This window comes from Gambusia affinis, linkage group LG22, assembly GCF_019740435.1.
Source record: "Gambusia affinis linkage group LG22, SWU_Gaff_1.0, whole genome shotgun sequence".
NCBI classification, from domain to species: domain Eukaryota; kingdom Metazoa; phylum Chordata; class Actinopteri; order Cyprinodontiformes; family Poeciliidae; genus Gambusia; species Gambusia affinis.
This window is the reverse complement of record NC_057889.1, coordinates 2,064,651-2,082,131: the sequence shown is the minus strand read 5'-3', so window position 1 is coordinate 2,082,131 and position 17,481 is coordinate 2,064,651. Positions and strand designations below refer to the sequence as shown.

The following is a 17,481-nucleotide window of genomic DNA, read 5'->3' as shown; positions in this document are numbered from 1 at the left end:
TTGTTTTGTTTGGGTTCAGTGTTGGTACTGACTTTATAGTGGATGTGCAGATTAATCCTCTGATTTTTTGAATTTTCTCTGAAAAGAAACTGGAAAACTGGTTGCAGGCGGCAATAGACTGAAATTCAGGTGGTAACGTGATAGGAGGATTTGTGAGCCTGTCAACTGTTGCAAATAAAGCTGGAGCATTGTTAATGTTTTTGTTTATGACATCTGCAAAGAAGGCCTGTCTTGCATGTTTGAGTGTTAAATGATAGTAACGTAGTTTATCTTTATAGATGTCATAATGAACGTGAAGTTTAGTTTTACACCATTTTCGTTCTGCCCTACGGCAGAGTTGTCTTGCAGATCTAACTGTTTGTGCATTTCTCCATGGAGATTTCTTCTTACCAGACACAACCTTCATTTTAATTGGGGCAATGGAATCAATGATATCTGAAACTTTAGACAGAAAATCATTTACCAACTTATCTACGTCATTACAGCTTAAGGGTGAACTTTCAAAGATAACAGCGAAGTGATCCGACAGGGCGGCATCAGTTACAGAGACATTGGAAATATTCACACCCTTACTGATAACCAGGTCCAGTGTGTGTCCTTGAGTGTGTTGCTTGTTTGACATGTTGTGTTCGACCAAAAGTCTCTAAGATATTAGAGCTTTTTAGCCCCTCTGTCTTGGGGTTTGTCAACATGAACGTTAAAATCACCAACAATTATTAAGCATTCATAATTAATACATACAAGAGATAGAAGTTAATTCAACTCAGTAAAGAAATTTTCCACATATGTTGGAGTTTTGTATAAAGTTAGTGTTAAAGTTTGTTTTGAGGCCATTAATCTCAATTCCAAGATACTCAAAAGAGGTGAAGTGATGAATCTTTAACTGACACGAAGAAACTGTTTACAGAACCAACACTTCCAGTCATGTTCTGCTCACAGCATAAAGTTTATTAAAACAGGGATGTGAATGTCTAAATTAGTTGAAATGGATGATTGATGTCAGTCTTATTAATTTAAAACATGTCTGGATCAGTGAATATTTGACTTCTTCCTTGCTTTTCTTCAGGTCACAGATTGAGTGTCTCTCTTTGAATTAGCTGTAAAACTGGTGAGAAACTTCTGCAGCAAGCTGTTATCTGGGTCGGACATTCAGGCTTCCAGACCCTCCAGGAGGAGATGAAGAGAAAATCCTCACACAGTTCTGTCTTTTAAAGTCTGTGAAATATGATAGTTCTGTTCCCGCAGTATGAGATTGCAACAAAACTCTGCCCACTGTAAACAACTGAGGTCAATTCTCAGAAAACATGCTGTTATTTTGAATAAAACAGTTTAAACCATGTCTGTTAAACTCTGCAGTTTCAGTCACATCAGTGGATGGTTTGAAAAAAAATAAGATTTTTAAGCAAAGTTAGTAGCATGATTTTTTTTAACTACAATTCTGGACTGAAAATGCAAAATTTCCATTCTAATAAACTGTTGAACAGTGCAGCAGGTCTACTGCTGCTTCAGACTGTAAGATCAGGACTCAACTTTGACACAGATGAAAATGCCAGCTGTTAAAGAATCATTAACTACCTGCATTGTGTGAACTTCCCCTCCATCTGTCCAGCCAAACCAATCCCATTCTCTGTTAGCTGCTTTCCTTCCCAGTGCTCACTCTGACTGCCAGAACCTGATCTGGAGCGCTGGACGTTTTCAGAGTCATGGGGGTTTTAGATGTTTTCCTGCAGGCCTCCTCCACCTCTTGGTTGGTAGCTCTGGCTGTCCTGCTGCTGGTCTATTTCATTTCCTCCAGCTTTAGTTCTGGAAAACATGGGAAGGAGCCGCCGGGCCCGAGACCACTTCCTCTGATTGGAAACCTTCTGCAGATTGACCTGAGCAGACCGCATCACACGTTCCAGGAGGTGAGCAGGGCAATAACGGCTCATTTCATGCAAATTCAATTAATCCTGCTTATGTAACGGACTGAAGCTTGATGGAGTCATGAGAAGCTGCAAAATCCTAAAGATGTACAGCTAAAACAAGTGGAAGTTTTATTATTGTTGGAACATAAAGTTTGTCACTAACACATTATTCAGTATGTTTATGGTTATTAGTGACATCTAGCACAGATTTAATGCTTTAGCTGATTATTTACTGGGAAAAACTTTGTGCTCAACACATATTTTTCTTAACATCTTCTGATCAAACTTCAGGTTATTGGTTTTGGTTATTATTATTTTTAGCTTAGTTATCTAAAATAAACTTTCGTGAATAAACTTGATACAGAGTTTTTATGTCTTAAAAAATGACATGAAAAATAACAATTAAGAACAAAACAAACAACTCAGTTTGGAGAAAATAGCGATTATTCCTCGACGCAGAAGTTTGGAGTTTAATTCCCTTTTCTTCATGTCTTCTGCTTTTCGTTTTCTGCAAATTTCCTTTGCAGTTAGGATCAAAAACTCTTGGTCAGAACCACAATGTGGCCGGTCCAGATGACTTCCTGTGTCACTGACGAGGAGATCTTCTTAAAGATGTTTCCTATGAACTGAACTTCCCATTTGCCACAGAAACTTGATCAGTTTCTTTCTGTTTTCAGTTTTCTAAGAAGTATGGATCAGTCTTCACTGTGTATCTTGGGCCCCAAAAAGTGGTGGTTCTGACCGGGTACCAGACGGTGAGGGAGGCTCTGGTTCAGCACGACGAGGAGTTTGGAGACCGGGATTCGTTTCAGATTTTACGTGACATCAACAAAGGCCATGGTGAGGAGAGAAAGCCTTTAGTGATATATACTTACATCTGTCTAAATCAAATTCTAAACTGAATTTATTTTAGGGGTTTTATGGTCGAACGGTGACTCTTGGAGAGAAATGCGACGCTTTGCTTTGACAAACCTCAGGGACTTTGGGATGGGCAAGAAGGCGTGTGAAGACAAAATCATCGAGGAGTGTCAGCATCTCATTGAGGTTTTTAAGACTTTCAAAGGTAAAATTAATAATTTTTACAAGACAATCCAGTCCAGTTTCATGGAAAACATTAGAAATACTTCCTTTCAGATCAATATTGTCATAAAGTTGCAAAGACAGACCCATCTCTGTGTGTCCAGTGATTGCTCAATCAGCTCTGTCATGTCCTGCATATATGAGTTTTAAAAAATTGTGACATTTGATCCGTATTGTTCTGTTTTCAAGTTTCTCCTATGACAAAAAAAAAACTACAGTTGGCTGAAAGTCCAGTGATCTGTTCTGTCTCATCACAACTTCAGCACAACCTGTGCAATATTAAAATACTTTTAGTCTCCTTGGAGGCTCAACAAACGGCCTTTAACTATACCATTACTCCCCACAGCAGTGGAGTAATTAACTATTGATGCTGCAGTTGGACCAAATCCTTGTTTCTTACTAAACCTTTCAGGAAAATAAAGAAAAGTCTTTGTTTAAAATGTGAAGTCATCCTGTCTGGTCAAAGTCAGTAAACCTTTTTGGTTCTTTTTACTCGATATTTAGTGGAATCACAGAGAGATGTAGGATGTAGATATGTACAAACCAGCTTATCGTTCAATGATTGGTTTTGTACAGAGGGTCTGACTGTTGAGAAATGATTCCTTTCTGACAAAATGTTTTTGATGTTCTGAAATATTTAAGTGTAACAAAACAGCAAAAATAGAATAAATCTGTTTTTTACGCTGCTGTAAGCTTCAATTATTTCCACTTTCTCACAGGAAAACCTTTTGACACAATGCAGCCAACTAACTACGCCGTCTCCAACATCATCTGCTCCATGGTGTACGGCAGCAGATTTGAATACAGTGACCCAGAGTTCACATCAATGGTGGATCGAACCAACAAGAATGTTCTGCTCAGCAGTTCTCCATTCATTCAGGTGTTTAATGCAAAGAGAGCAACATGCTGCAGGGTGGAGAAATCATTTACTTATATGAGAACTTCTTCTTTGAAAGCTTTACAACATGTTTCCACGCATCTTTAAATGGGTCTCGATGAGGAAGGAGTTCATAGAAATGGCTGTAGCCAATCAGAAGCAGAACTTCGCCCTCTTCAGGCGGTTAAAGGAAACGCTGAACCCGGAGATGTGCAGAGGCTTTGTGGACGCCTTTCTGGTTCGCAAGCAGAACCTGGAGGTTTGCTCTTTCAGCTGAAATTATTTTAGAGTTCAATCTGCTCTGGTTGAATCTGTGCCCTCACATTACAGTTTACTGCTGCTGTCATTGATATTCCTGTATTTCAATGTTAAGTCATGAATATGTTGCTATATAACTTTCTAATACAACTCAAACCATGCATAAAGGAGTTCTATAGTTCAGCAGTGACCCAATATGATTTCATTTAGAAGGAAATCTTATAAATAGGAACATTTGGTGATGTAATCACAAAGAAACAAAATCTACAGCTGTTAAATTTCTCTGTTGTAGAAATACTTTTCACTTTCCAACATTCAAAATGGAAAAAAGTTAAATTCCACTGGGAACTCCAAACTAAAAACATGCATGCTGTTTTATATTCTATCTTCTATGCCTGGTTTTATTGTAAAGTTTGTTTTTTTTCGCTTGTGGCTGTTAAAGCTGATGACAGGAATGTGCAGAATCATAATTATTTGTTCACCTGCAGGCATCTGGTAATAAAAACAGCCACTTCCATAATGAGAACCTGTTAATGACGGTCACAAACTTATTCAACGCCGGGACTGAAACAACATCCACCACTCTGAGATGGGGGCTTCTCCTCATGGCCAAATATCCAAAGATACAAGGTAAAAACTTTACCACCAACACAAGAACAAGTAGGAAATGTTTTAACAAAAGTTTATGCTGAAATACCGATGGTGCTGTGAAGAAGTGGTCATTATCTGGATGTTTTCCGTCCACCAGACCAGGTCCAGGCGGAGCTGAGGAGGGTGATAGGAGATCGGCAGGTTCAGGTTTCAGACAGGAGGAGTCTGCCGTTCACCGACGCCGTGATCCATGAGACACAAAGACTGGCCAGCATCGTTCCCACCGCGCTGCCTCACAAAACCAGCAGAGACATCACCTTCCAGGGTCACTTCATCAACAAGGTCAGGCTGGAAAAAAATAATCTGAATTTATATCAAATCAGGAAAAGCAAGTATACTAACATAATGTCACATTACACAGTAATTCCGCAGTCAAATTATATGGTTTTACAGACGTTTTTACAGCTCAAAGAAAAGAAGACAGTGATTGTTGGAGAAATGATTGTTCAAAATGTTCAGGATTGTAACTCCAGAGGATCAGACCGGATGCTGCTGCTCTGCGGTCTGGAAAAATGTGTGAAAACCTGCAGAATGCAGTTTGAGTGCCGGTCTATTTGACGGAAGATGATCTGCAAACAGGGAGTTGGTTCTGCAGGTTGGACTGAGGACCTCTAGTGGACGAAAAGAGGAATGCACAGAAAACAGCATTTGAAAATATTGGGAGTGATTATGTCTGTTTTCTCTGTACATGCCTGGACAGGGAATATAATTTTGATTAAATATTTTGTTTCAACCTTCAGCAAAATTTCCTCTGTCAGTTATGGATTCAAGAGCCTGGAATTAGCTTGAACTATTTTCAGAAGACCGGATTATTTGACTGAGAAGTGTAATGCAGTTTGTTACTCTCAGCAGATAAAATGTCTGCTCTGTTTTCATATTTTGTCTGCTGCAGGGAACCACTGTCTATCCCCTCCTGACTTCCGTCCTTCATGACCCCAGTGAGTGGGAGAAACCCCACAGCTTTCACCCTGCTCACTTTCTGGACAAAGATGGCAAATTTGTAAAGCGTGACGCCTTCCTGCCGTTTTCTGCCGGTATGTCTTGGTTCAGGAATTTGTCTGTTTTTAGACAGAAAGCATCTTACGTTTTCGTCTTAAACTCTCCTTCAGGTCGCAGGATCTGCCTCGGAGAGAGTTTAGCCAGGATGGAGCTGTTCATCTTCTTCACCACCCTGCTGCAGCACTTCCGCTTCACTCCAGCACCGGGAGTTAGAGAGGACGACCTGGACCTGACGCCACGCGGAGGCATCACTCTCAGCCCTACGCCTCATCAGCTGTGTGCTGTTTCTCTGATGTGAAGAAGAATCAACAGTTTATGCAAAGCTTTATTTTATTAATCTTTATGTCAGAGTGTGACAGAAAACAATCTCCCAAAACTATATTTGAGAAACAAACACTGTTCATACTTATTAATTAATGAATAAAAATCATGCAATAAGTCTAATTAAGTCATAAAAAATAATTTTAGTTAAAGGTTTTATGACATGTGGCTAAGCTTAAGCTTATCCCAGAATGTGATAAACCAGCAACAAATTTGAATTACAAAAAAGAATCAAAATGATGGCTGGGTTTTAATTCATTTATTTTTATTTTTACAAATAAAAATTTGTAAAGTGTGGCAGGCATTTATATTCTGAGTTGATATGTTGCATATGTTGCACCTTTTGCTGCAACTGGAGCTGCAAGTCTTACATGGACAGTTTTGATTTGGATATTTGGGAGGAAACATCAGAAGGCTTCTTCTATGAATCAGCTGAAATCACTGACTAGATTTCCTCTGAAGGGAATTTTATTAAAGGCTATCTGACGAAAAGAAGCTGAATACAAATGTACATCACACTGTATGCATTTCTTTATTTTAGTTTTTCCCTTCATAATTGTGCACAACCTTATGTTTGCCAATCACATAAAATTACAATAACATACAATATTCTTAATATTACTTTATTACGTCTTAAATGGTGCGATCTAGATAAAGTTTGACTTACATATTTGCTAGAGAGTAATTAAGTTAAACCTTTAAAAGAGGTGCAAGACATTTATTCCTAACCATTAAGTAATTATGTTGTCTACCAGAAGCAATAAAATGATCCTCAAGTCAACTGATCAACTCTCTCCTTAACTTTCTCCTAAATGTTTTTGTCCCACTGCTGATTATCTCCATGCATATATAATAATCTACAGGCACACAATCCTTTTTATTTCTTGGAAAGCTGATTGCCAACAACAGCGACTTTCACAATTTGATTGTTGCAATGGGACACAGAACTGTCCGATCCCTTGATGCATGCAATCAACCAAGAAATGAAGGGAACATTTAAAGTTCATCTTTGTCATGTGGACCAATCAGACCCATTTACTTAGGAAGACCCTTTACCAAACTCTAACAGAAAATATGACAAAACATGCTTTTGGGAGTAAATGTGTTCAAACCCAAGAAGCCTGAGAGAAGGAGGAAGCATAATGCTCTTGTCTCTGTTACTGACGGTTGTACTGGTGTTTTGCACAAACTGGAATAATAATGATGAAAAATCCAACTTCCAAGAATAAATCAGGAAGACGAACCGACAGATGAAGCACTCAGTGAATGTCTCAGGCAGTAACAATAGAAAAAGTTGATGGCATTAGCAAAATATAAAATTGAGGTTCTGCGTAACATTAATATCTGACGAAATTACGCTTTATGTAGCTTGGCTAATGAAGAATCTTTAACATTATTAATGATCCTGAAAAATTCAGATGAGCTGATAATTAACTCCTACCAGTAGCAAGAAAGGGCCAAACTAAAGGACAGAACATAAGCAGTGATCATGGAGCAAGCCTGGAGAAACCCAGATCTACCAGACCAGATCCCAGGTTCAGACAGCACAATATTAGGAGGAATACATGAAACGCCATAACCACTTGGCTGTGGGACGTCCTGTTACAAACAAACAAAATGCACAACCAACCAGGGGTTGTGATCACTGATAAGCAGCAGAAGACAGTGATTGTGACTGAGGAAGCTATGGAAGAATATAGAAACATCAGAAAGAAAGAGAGAGACTTGATCCTGCCTGTAGGTGGTGTTACAGACTAAAGTATTGATTGTTTATGATTGTTATATAATCTTTGTGTCATTATAAAACTGCTCTGCTGAGTCGTTTCATCGCTCCAGTGTTGCTCTCTTTAGTGAAAGCAGTTTGATCCTCTTCACGGTTTGCTTTAGTATCATGGGAATGTTGGATATTTTGCTCCAGGGCTCCATTTCTTTCTCTCTGTTGGTGGGTCTTGTAGTTCTGCTGATTTATTTCATTGCCTCATCAATATTTAGATCCCAATGGCACAAAAACGAGCCACCAGGACCCACACCGCTTCCCTTCCTGGGGAATCTGCTGCAGATTGACTTGAAGAAACCTTACAAAACATTAATGGAGGTGAGACTATGAACAGATACTTTTGTCCACTAAATTCTTTTTCCTTAAACAATTTTTTTCTTCTATAAGTTCTACAAGAAATACGGGCCAGTTTTCACTGTTCATCTGGGTCCTAAGAAAGTGGTGGTCCTGGCAGGATACAGGACAGTGAAGGAGGCGCTGGTCAACCACGACGACGTGTTTGGGGACAGAGATCCAATGCTGATTTTTCAGGAACTCAGTCAAGGACACGGTAATGAGAGAAATGAGTAGGTTTTTAATACTCAGCACCTTTTTTCAGTCAATTAATAATCATATTGTTTGCCTAAGGCGTAATCTGGAACAACGGAGAACCTTGGAAAGAAATGCGCCGCTTCTGTTTGACCAACCTACGAGACTTTGGGATGGGGAAGAAGGCCTGTGAGGATAAAATCATTGAAGAATCTCAACACCTCATTGAAGTGTTTAAAAAACAAAAAGGTAAAAAGAAATCTCACTAATGATATCTGGAGATGAGGCAGCAAAATATATTCTCATTTCTTTCCCTGGATTCCAGGAAAGGCTTTTGATACAACCCAGTCCATATGCTACGCCGTCTCTAACATCATCTGCTCCATGGTCTATGGCAGCAGATTTGAATATGATGATCCAGAGTTCACATCTATGGTAAACAGAATAACTAAAGGTGCAATCATTTTTGGCTCTCCCTCAATACAAGTAAGTTTGCACTTTTATATTTTAAACCAGTTTAATTCTGCAGAATATTTATCCATTTATTAGAAAAACTTTCTTCTCTATATCACAGGTCTACAATATCTTCCCCACACTTTTCAGAAGGATTGCCAACAGAAGGATCCTTCTGGAGATGAATGCTGCCAGTCAAAAACAAAACTCTGCCCTCTTCAGCCATTTAAAAGAAACCCTCAACCCACAGAGGTGCAGAGGATTAGTGGACGCCTTTCTGGTTCAGAAGCAGAAACTGGAGGTTAGGAGATGGAGAAACTGCCTGTAGTTAGGAAATTGTTTAAAGTGTATGAGAAATCTACCAACATTAACTTTGGTTCATCATTTCCAGTCATGGGCATGTGCCAGTGAGGCAGTAACAGAGTGTGAGGTTTAACTGAAGCAGATAAGCAATGCCAGCAGGGTGGTTGTTCTTCTACAGTGTTGAAAGGAAAAATATGTGATTGATCAATCACATTGGTAAACAGGGGCGCCGTTATGAAGAAACAAATCCAGCTAAAGTTATTTTCTAAGTGTTAGTTTAAGATATATTTGTTCAGAGTGCATGAAGCTGCATCACATCCAGCTGCTGCTCTGTTTGTGTGCAGGAAGCTGGAGTTACCAACAGTCAGTTTCATGATGAAAACCTTTTCATAACCGTCTTCAACCTGTTTGCTGCTGGTACTGAGACCACCTCCACGACGCTGAGGTGGTCTCTCCTCTTCATGGCCAAGTTCCCACAGTCACAGGGTAAAGCTCTCTACTCTCCACGCCAACAAGCTGCTTCAACAGCAAATTACCTCTGGAACCAAACCGGGATTTCCTCAGAATGTAATCAGTGGATCTGTTTTTTTTTCTCAACAAGACAAAGTTCAGGAAGAGCTGAGACGAGTCGTAGGAGAACGTCAGGTTCAGGTGGCAGACAGGAAAAACCTTCCTTACACTGACGCTGTTCTCCATGAAACCCAGAGGATGGCAAACATCATCCCAGCGTCTCTTCCACACAAAACCACTCAGGACGTCACATTCCAGGGTCATTTCATCAGGAAGGTAGAACATTACCAGCTATTGGGCAACATAACTTATTTTGTGGAGCCATTTCACTGCTGTTGGTTGTGTATCTAATAATGACAGAGGAGGTTTCCCTCATCAGTTTAATCTTCACATCAAATTAAAGATGAAGATGGAGAGAAACGCTTTACTGTCAGAAATAACATGAGGCTTTCAGCTTTGAGAGCTGCTGAGCCTGCTAGTGGTAGCTTTTGTTACTGGCTTTCTTTACTACCAGTAAAAGTGCAATGCACAAGATGAATGTTGGATCGAAAGATGACTGCAAATTGTTCAACTTCAACTCAAATTATATGGGAGACAGTTGAAACTAGGAGTGTTGTTTTGGAACAGACAGGAAAGGTCAAACATCAGGAATGACATGAGGCCCCGACCTTTTTGGATCATGTTCAAAAAATAGATCTGGGTCAATAAACCAATCAGTTTATTAGAAATCCTCCAGTTCTCCTGAGGGTTGTCTAACATCCCCTCAGTACTATGTATGGTTACATAGTACTGGGAAGATAATATTATTTGTAAAGGTTACAATGATGACATCATGTGTGACATATCTCCTATCTCCCTACACTCTGTGACCTTTAGCATTTTGGGTAATGTCATTTGTTTTTGGTGTGAGCATTAGCTGCTCTAAACATGACTAAACATAACATTAGCATATTAAGTACAGGTTGATGCCACTTTGAAAATGTTAGCCAGCAAGGTTTACAGTCTAAGCAGCTCTAAGTTTGTTTCAGCCGGTAATCTGTTGTGATTTCTGCAGGGAACTACAGTTTATCCTCTACTGATGTCTGTCCTCTGTGATGACAGTGAGTGGGAAAAACCTCACTCCTTTTACCCTCCACACTTCCTGGACAAAGATGGAAAGTTTATCAAGCGAAATGCTTTCATCCCATTTTCTGCAGGTTTGTAGGTTGATTAAAGCCTCTTCAGATTAAATACGTTGATAAAATAACATGCTAATATTATATTTGTCTCTCAGGTCGCAGGATTTGTCTTGGAGAGAGTCTGGCCAAGATGGAGCTCTTTATTTTCTTCTCCACCCTCCTGCAGCACTTCCATTTCTCTCCTCCACCTGGAGTTTCAGAGGATGAATTAGATCTGACGCCGCAGACGGGCTTCACGCTCACACCTTCACCTCACAAACTCTGTGCTGCTTCCTGCATGTGACAAAAATAAACATGTTTCAATGTGTGGAGGCTGAGATGCAAAGATTATCAAGAAACTACATGAAATAAACATTTTATTTCTATCTGTAATCATCAGACTGTGATAAAAGTGTATTAAACACCACCCACAAATCATATTTTTGGTGATAAATGTGAATTTAAACAAATGTTTTGGGAATCACCAACAAATTGATTATGGACAGTTTATCTAGAGAGTTGAACAAAGAGAAAATAAGTTACTTGTTTAAAAAGAGCATCAGAATGTGGAAGAGAAATTATTAATATGATTTTAAATGTCTCATTATAGCAGGCTGCACAGTGGCTCAGTTCGTAGAGCTGTTGCCTTGCAGCAAGAAGGTCCTGGGTTCGATTCCCGGCCTGGGTCTTTCTGCATGGAGTTTGCATGTTCTCCCTGTGCATAGTGGGTTCTCTCCGGGTTCTCCGGGTTCCTCCCACAGTCCAAAAACATGACTGTCAGGTTAATTGGTCTCTCTAAATTCTCCCTAGGTGTGAGTGTGAGTGTGAATGGTTGTTTGTCTTGTATGTCTCTGTGTTGCCCTGCGACAGACTGGCGACATGTTCAGGGTGACCCCGCCTCTCACCCGAAACGTTAGCTGGGGTTAGGCACCAGCAACCCTCCTGACCCCATTAGGGATGAAGGGTGATTAAAAAATGGATGGATGGATGTCTCATTATTGCTGGTGCTGATATTTTCAAAACTGCCAATGGGAAATTTCAACACAACAAACCCTCTGATTCACAGGAAAAAGGAGAAAATGTTCAATCCCGTAGAGCAGAGGACAATCCCTTGTTGATGTCAGAGAGAAAGAAAATAGAAACACCTGATAAAACAAAATATGCAGAATATTACGTTTATGCACCATGAAATTGAGGCCACAATTCACACAAACATTTTCTGGTTTGGTGAGTTTTAGTATACAGACGGTCTCATCAGAGTGGATTCACACTACTGGACTCACACTGGGAGAACTGGACTCACACTGGGAGAACTGGACTCACACTGGGAGAACTGGACTCACACTGGGAGAACTTGAGGCTCTATGGGGTCAAAACTAGTTAGTTTAAACTAACTGTTAACTAGTTTGAAAGTAAACAAAACAGAAATCAGATTTCCAAATGTGATTCCTGAAGCACCAGTGACAGAACAACTGAGCTGTTGAATATTAAAGCTGAAACTTGTGATCTTGTTATATATTTAGTGTTTTGGCTGCTTTATTAAGCGCTTCACTGTCTCACAGAAATCATAATTTTCTTCATCAACATGAAGGAATCAGAGGAAGTTATGGACTTTGGGATCATCCCAAAACTAGTATCCACTAGTTAAACACCAAACACAGAAGGAGGGAGAGAGATCATCAGAGATCATCTAAAGTTGTGAGAATACATGAGGACGATGCCTCCATGGATGAAACACAGACACACAACTGAAGTGGCTGATGATTAAACCCAATGGTTAGAGAGGGTCAGACTGAAGGACAGGACAGAAACACGGATCATGGCAGCAGCAGAGAGATAGAAACCCAGAGTTACCACACCAGGATCTTACAGCATCTCACAGCAGGAAAGGAATATATGCAACACCATAACCAAGAGGTCGGAATAGTGCACAGAAACGTGTCTGGAATATGACCTAGAGCCCAGGAGGTCAAAGACTGAATCACCTCCCAAAGAGTTGAGCTGAAATCCTGTGAAACTGTCAGATACAGACAGACAAAATGGTAATTTTCAACCAAACTGGCATTATGATTGTTAATATGCAGCAGAAGACAGTCACTGTGACTGATGTGGCAACACGATTAAAGAATTAGAGAACTTGGCAATAGAAAGAGCTTGACAGAGACAAAGAGAGAGAGACTTGATTCTCTGTGTAAACAGTACCGAAGGCCAAAGTCTCGACTGTCCATGCTTGGAAAAACTCTTTAATAGGCTGCTGAGTCGTTTCATCGCTCCAGTGTTGCTCTCTTTAGTGAAAGCAGTTTGATCCTCTTCACGGTTTGCTTTAGTATCATGGGAATGTTGGATATTTTGCTCCAGGGCTCCATTTCTTTCTCTCTGTTTGTGGGTCTTGTAGTTCTGCTGATTTATTTCATTGCCTCATCAATATTTAGATCCCAATGGCACAAAAACGAGCCACCAGGACCCACACCGCTTCCCTTCCTGGGGAATCTGCTGCAGATTGACTTGAAGAAACCTTACAAAACATTAATGGAGGTGAGACTATGAACAGATACGTTTGTCCACTAAATTCTTTTTCCTTAAACAATTTTTTTCTTCTATAAGTTCTACAAGAAATACGGGCCAGTTTTCACTGTTCATCTGGGTCCTAAGAAAGTGGTGGTCCTGGCAGGATACAGGACAGTGAAGGAGGCGCTGGTCAACCACGACGACGTGTTTGGGGACAGAGATGCACCACCAATTATGGAAGAACTTAACCAAGGACACGGTAGGAAAGGAAAACAGAATACAGCAAAAGGTTTGATCAAAATAGTTTGTAACAAACCTCCAAACTTCTTTGATCTAAATCCTAGGAGTGTTGTGGAGCAACGGTGACACATGGAGAGAAATGCGACGATTTTCTTTGAGCAACCTGAGGGACTTTGGCATGGGTAGAAAAGTGTGTGAGGACAAAATCATTGAGGAATGTCAGCAGCTGACGGAAGTTATCAAAAATTATAAAGGTACAATTTGTGTCCTAAATGGGGTTAAGAGAAGCTTTTATTTGTAAAATAATTAATTTCTTTTTCCCTTGACCCAGGAAAACCTTTTGACACAACCCAACCAATAACCTACGCCGTCTCTAACATCATCTGCTCCATGATTTATGGAAGCAGATTTGAATATGATGATCCAGAGTTTGACTGTATGTTATCTCGGGTACATAAAATTAATCTGCTTTTTGGCTCCTCTTCAGTTCAGGTAAGTAGAAATCACCAGTCAATTACCCAATAAAAAAAATATACAAGAGGTCTAATAACAACTTCACTGAATTTTCTGTCACAGTCTTGACTGTTGTAATATTGCATTTAGTTTTTATTATTAATTACTTAAAAACTGTGGAGTTCTCATCACTTTTACAAATTTAGAGCACACTTAGAAAGTGGGATGTGATATAAGGCAGTATAATTGTCCTTGTATTGTTTCTATAGAAAAATAATAGTTTCTTTTTGTGCTATGCATGTTTTATTCTATACAGGCATACAATCTCTTTCCATCACTTTTCAAGTGGATTGCCAACAGAAGGGAGTCTTACAATGTGGCGGCTGCTAACAGGAAACAAAACTTTGTCCGCTTCAGTCATTTGAAAAAGACTCTCAATCCAGAGACGTGCAGAGGATTAGTGGACGCTTTCCTGGTTCACAAGCAAAAGTTAGAGGTTAGGATTTTTCATTCTACTAACGTAAAATAACTTTATCAACTCAACTCTTCCTGCTCTGTATTCTAACTTCCCCAATCAGTGATTAAATAAAAACAAGTATAATCACTTACTGCAAAAGTTAGTTAAATTCCCAAAGAAAGTGTAGAAATGATTTGACCAGAATGTCTTCTTGGCCACTACAGTTCTATAAAAACATGCAAACTAAAGTATCGGAACATTTTGCATAATAATAATTGGACTTCTTACCAGTTTGTTTAAATAAGAGCTTTGTCCATGCTTAGGAAGCCGGGATTACCAACAATCATTTTCATGATGACAACCTTTCCATGACTGTCATGAATCTCATCGTCGCCGGTTCTGAGACAACGACCACAACGCTGAGGTGGGGTCTGCTGTTCATGGCCAAGTACCCAGAAATACAAGGTAAGGATTTATTCTCAACTTATAGTAATAGCAAATTCCAATAAGAGTATAATCCGCTCATATGAGAAAAAAATAAAATCATTCTAATATTCTTTTTGTGTTTCCTGTTTAACCTGTAAGACAAGGTTCAAGACGAGCTGAGGGAAGTCGTAGGAGATCGTCAGGTTCAGGTGGCCGACAGGAGAAACCTGCCCTACACCAACGCTGTGATCCATGAAACACAGAGGATGGCAAATATTCTTCCCATGTCGCTTCCTCGCAGAACTACTCAAGACGTCACAATTCAGGGACATTTCCTTAAAAAGGTCAGAGCAAAAAGAATGCATTAGAAATACAGCTCAGTTATCACACAAACACATTTTCTCAGACTTTCTGTGAAAGACCACCACAAAATGGTGCATAATTGCAAAGTTGGTCTATGTGCATTAGCTTCAACATACCTGTTGTATAATGGCTACTGGAAAAGAGAAATGTATTGTTGATTTGCCATCCAAAAACCACTTGATGAGTTCTTGTTGGTTTTGCAGGAGGCTCCACTAATGCTTTTCTTCCAAAGATGTACAGTTGTATAACTTTGCATCTGTTGGCAGCCATTTTGTGCGAACGTAAACCTTGAGTTGGGGGGCGTGGCCAGCAGCTTAGTTGGATTTAAAGTGACGGAGCCCTAAAACAGCTCATTCTGAAAGAAGCTGAAAAATTGCCAGAACTGAACAGAGTCAAATGTTATCTAAGAATGATTAGTGCAAAAGAGGTAATGAACAGGTTTTGTATAGTTCATGGACGTCTCCTTATCTGTGTAATAGATTATTTCTTTAAAGAAATAAGGGAAACTTGTAAGAAATGGGATAATTTTTCATTATGATATGAGACAATGTTTCAGGAAATCCTAAGAGAAGAAAAGCTTCCTATGAGGTTTCCCAGACCATGTTGCTGTTTTGTTTTCAGGATTTCACACATTGAGATATTTTTGCTGACATCATGAAAATCTCAGGCTCAGTTTGTTTAACAGGGAACTTCGGTCTACCCTTTTCTGATGTCTGTCCTTTATGATGAAAGTGAGTGGGAGAAACCGCACACCTTCCACCCTTCCCACTTTCTTGACAAAGACGGGAAGTTTGTGATGCAAAATGCCTTCATGCCGTTTTCTGCAGGTTTGTAAATTGAGCCTTTCCAGATTAGAGGCAAGATTTTCCTTTGATGACTGGCAAATAGAGAATTAGTTTCATTTCTGCTTCAGGTCGCAGGGTTTGTCTGGGAGAAAGTCTGGCCCGGATGGAGCTCTTCAGGTTTTTTACCAGCCTGCTGAAGCACTTTCGTTTTTCTCCTGCACCCGGAGTTTCAGAGGAAGACCTGGATCTGACTCCTCAAACTAACTTCGCCCTTTCCCCTTCATCTCATCAGCTGTGCGCCATTCCACGCATGTGAAGAGGACAGCATGTTCTATGAATAAATAATCTGCTCTGCTATTACAAAAAAAAGTAAAGTAATAAAAGTATGACTCAATCACGTGGATAAATTAGACAAATCGAACTCTGTAACAACCAGATTGTTTAGCAATGACTGTATTATTGTTGTGACACCGACAGCTTCAAAACAAAATAAAATAAAACTGAATAAAAAACATTTGTTTTCAGGAAAGCCTTTTCTTGTTAATATTTATTTTTATTTCTATTTCAATATTTGTTTTTTTTGATCCTGTAAGAATTTTGATATGTCAACAGTGTAAAATCAAGTATATAATAAATTATTATTTTTAATAAATTAAAAAACACAGAATCCAGATTTCTGACTTATAGAAAACATTTGGGACTCAGTGAAACAGAACATTTAAATTTATGTCCAGCGTACAAATCTGCAGCGAGTTTGTGATGTTTTTATGTCAGCATGGAGCAAAATCTCACATTTTTACTTTATGCCTTGAAGAAATGAGGCCATTCTGTGGCTAAGGTGGATGCAATCTAGTCCAGTCGGTACACATCCAATCATATGAAAACTAATTTAGTGACATTAAATATTGCATTTCTCTAAAAATTTCGAACCTTTAAACTTTGTACATTGGTTATATTCATGACTATGAAAGTTTGCTTGGAATAAAAAAACATCCAACAATATATATTTAAGAAATAATACATCATGTTACTAAATAATGCTTTTGCAAACTTAATAAGTTGACAAACTCACACAGAAATCGTAAATATCGATTTTGCTTTATAAATTTGATGATTCAGTTTGTTGATGCATCATATTAAATTACATCATCGCCACAACTGTTGTATGTTAAAAAAAAGAAGAAATATAATATTGAGCAAAATATCTGCTTGAGTTTCCATGTTATATTATTTCATGTTGGCATCCAGCATCAGGAGCAAAACATTCATGGACTGAAATAATTCATCTTTTATGCATGAAGATAGAAAGAAGTGAGGTTTTGCAAATAGATTGAGTTCAGATACTTATCTTTAAATTTGTAATATTTTAGTTTCTTTTTATAAGTATTTCAACTACACGCTGTTAACAACAGTAGGAAATGCTGCGTCTGT

General features: G+C 39.1%; 3 protein-coding genes across 4 annotated transcripts; all 3 read left to right on the top strand.

Moving 5' to 3' along the window:
- The first annotated feature begins 1,639 nt into the window (after positions 1 to 1,639).
- On the top strand, positions 1,640 to 6,873 carry LOC122825492 (cytochrome P450 2K1-like). The gene is made up of 9 exons (XM_044106922.1): positions 1,640 to 1,904; positions 2,582 to 2,744; positions 2,818 to 2,967; positions 3,704 to 3,864; positions 3,941 to 4,120; positions 4,608 to 4,749; positions 4,868 to 5,052; positions 5,663 to 5,804; positions 5,880 to 6,873. The coding sequence occupies exons 1-9, from the start codon at positions 1,704 to 1,706 to the stop codon at positions 6,065 to 6,067; spliced, it is 1,512 nt and encodes a 503-aa protein (XP_043962857.1). The 5' UTR covers positions 1,640 to 1,703; the 3' UTR covers positions 6,068 to 6,873.
- Positions 6,874 to 7,937: 1,064 nt separating this feature from the next.
- LOC122825882 (cytochrome P450 2K1-like) lies at positions 7,938 to 11,122 on the top strand. Its single transcript, XM_044107463.1, has 9 exons — positions 7,938 to 8,185; positions 8,255 to 8,417; positions 8,495 to 8,644; positions 8,721 to 8,881; positions 8,970 to 9,149; positions 9,496 to 9,637; positions 9,753 to 9,937; positions 10,716 to 10,857; positions 10,935 to 11,122. Exons 1-9 carry the CDS (start codon positions 7,982 to 7,984, stop codon positions 11,120 to 11,122), a joined length of 1,515 nt encoding a protein of 504 aa, XP_043963398.1. The 5' UTR covers positions 7,938 to 7,981.
- Positions 11,123 to 12,786: 1,664 nt separating this feature from the next.
- On the top strand, positions 12,787 to 16,509 carry LOC122825881 (cytochrome P450 2K1-like). Of its 2 annotated transcripts, XM_044107462.1 has the most exons (10): positions 12,787 to 12,860; positions 13,251 to 13,353; positions 13,423 to 13,585; positions 13,671 to 13,820; positions 13,898 to 14,058; positions 14,336 to 14,515; positions 14,800 to 14,941; positions 15,062 to 15,246; positions 15,951 to 16,092; positions 16,179 to 16,509. In XM_044107462.1, exons 2-10 carry the CDS (start codon positions 13,348 to 13,350, stop codon positions 16,364 to 16,366), a joined length of 1,317 nt encoding a protein of 438 aa, XP_043963397.1. In that variant the 5' UTR covers positions 12,787 to 12,860; positions 13,251 to 13,347; the 3' UTR covers positions 16,367 to 16,509. The 2 variants fall into 2 exon arrangements, with proteins under 2 accessions (XP_043963397.1, XP_043963396.1); XM_044107461.1 differs by lacking the exon at positions 12,787 to 12,860 and having other exon boundaries at positions 13,033 to 13,353.
- The last annotated feature ends 972 nt before the right edge of the window (positions 16,510 to 17,481 follow it).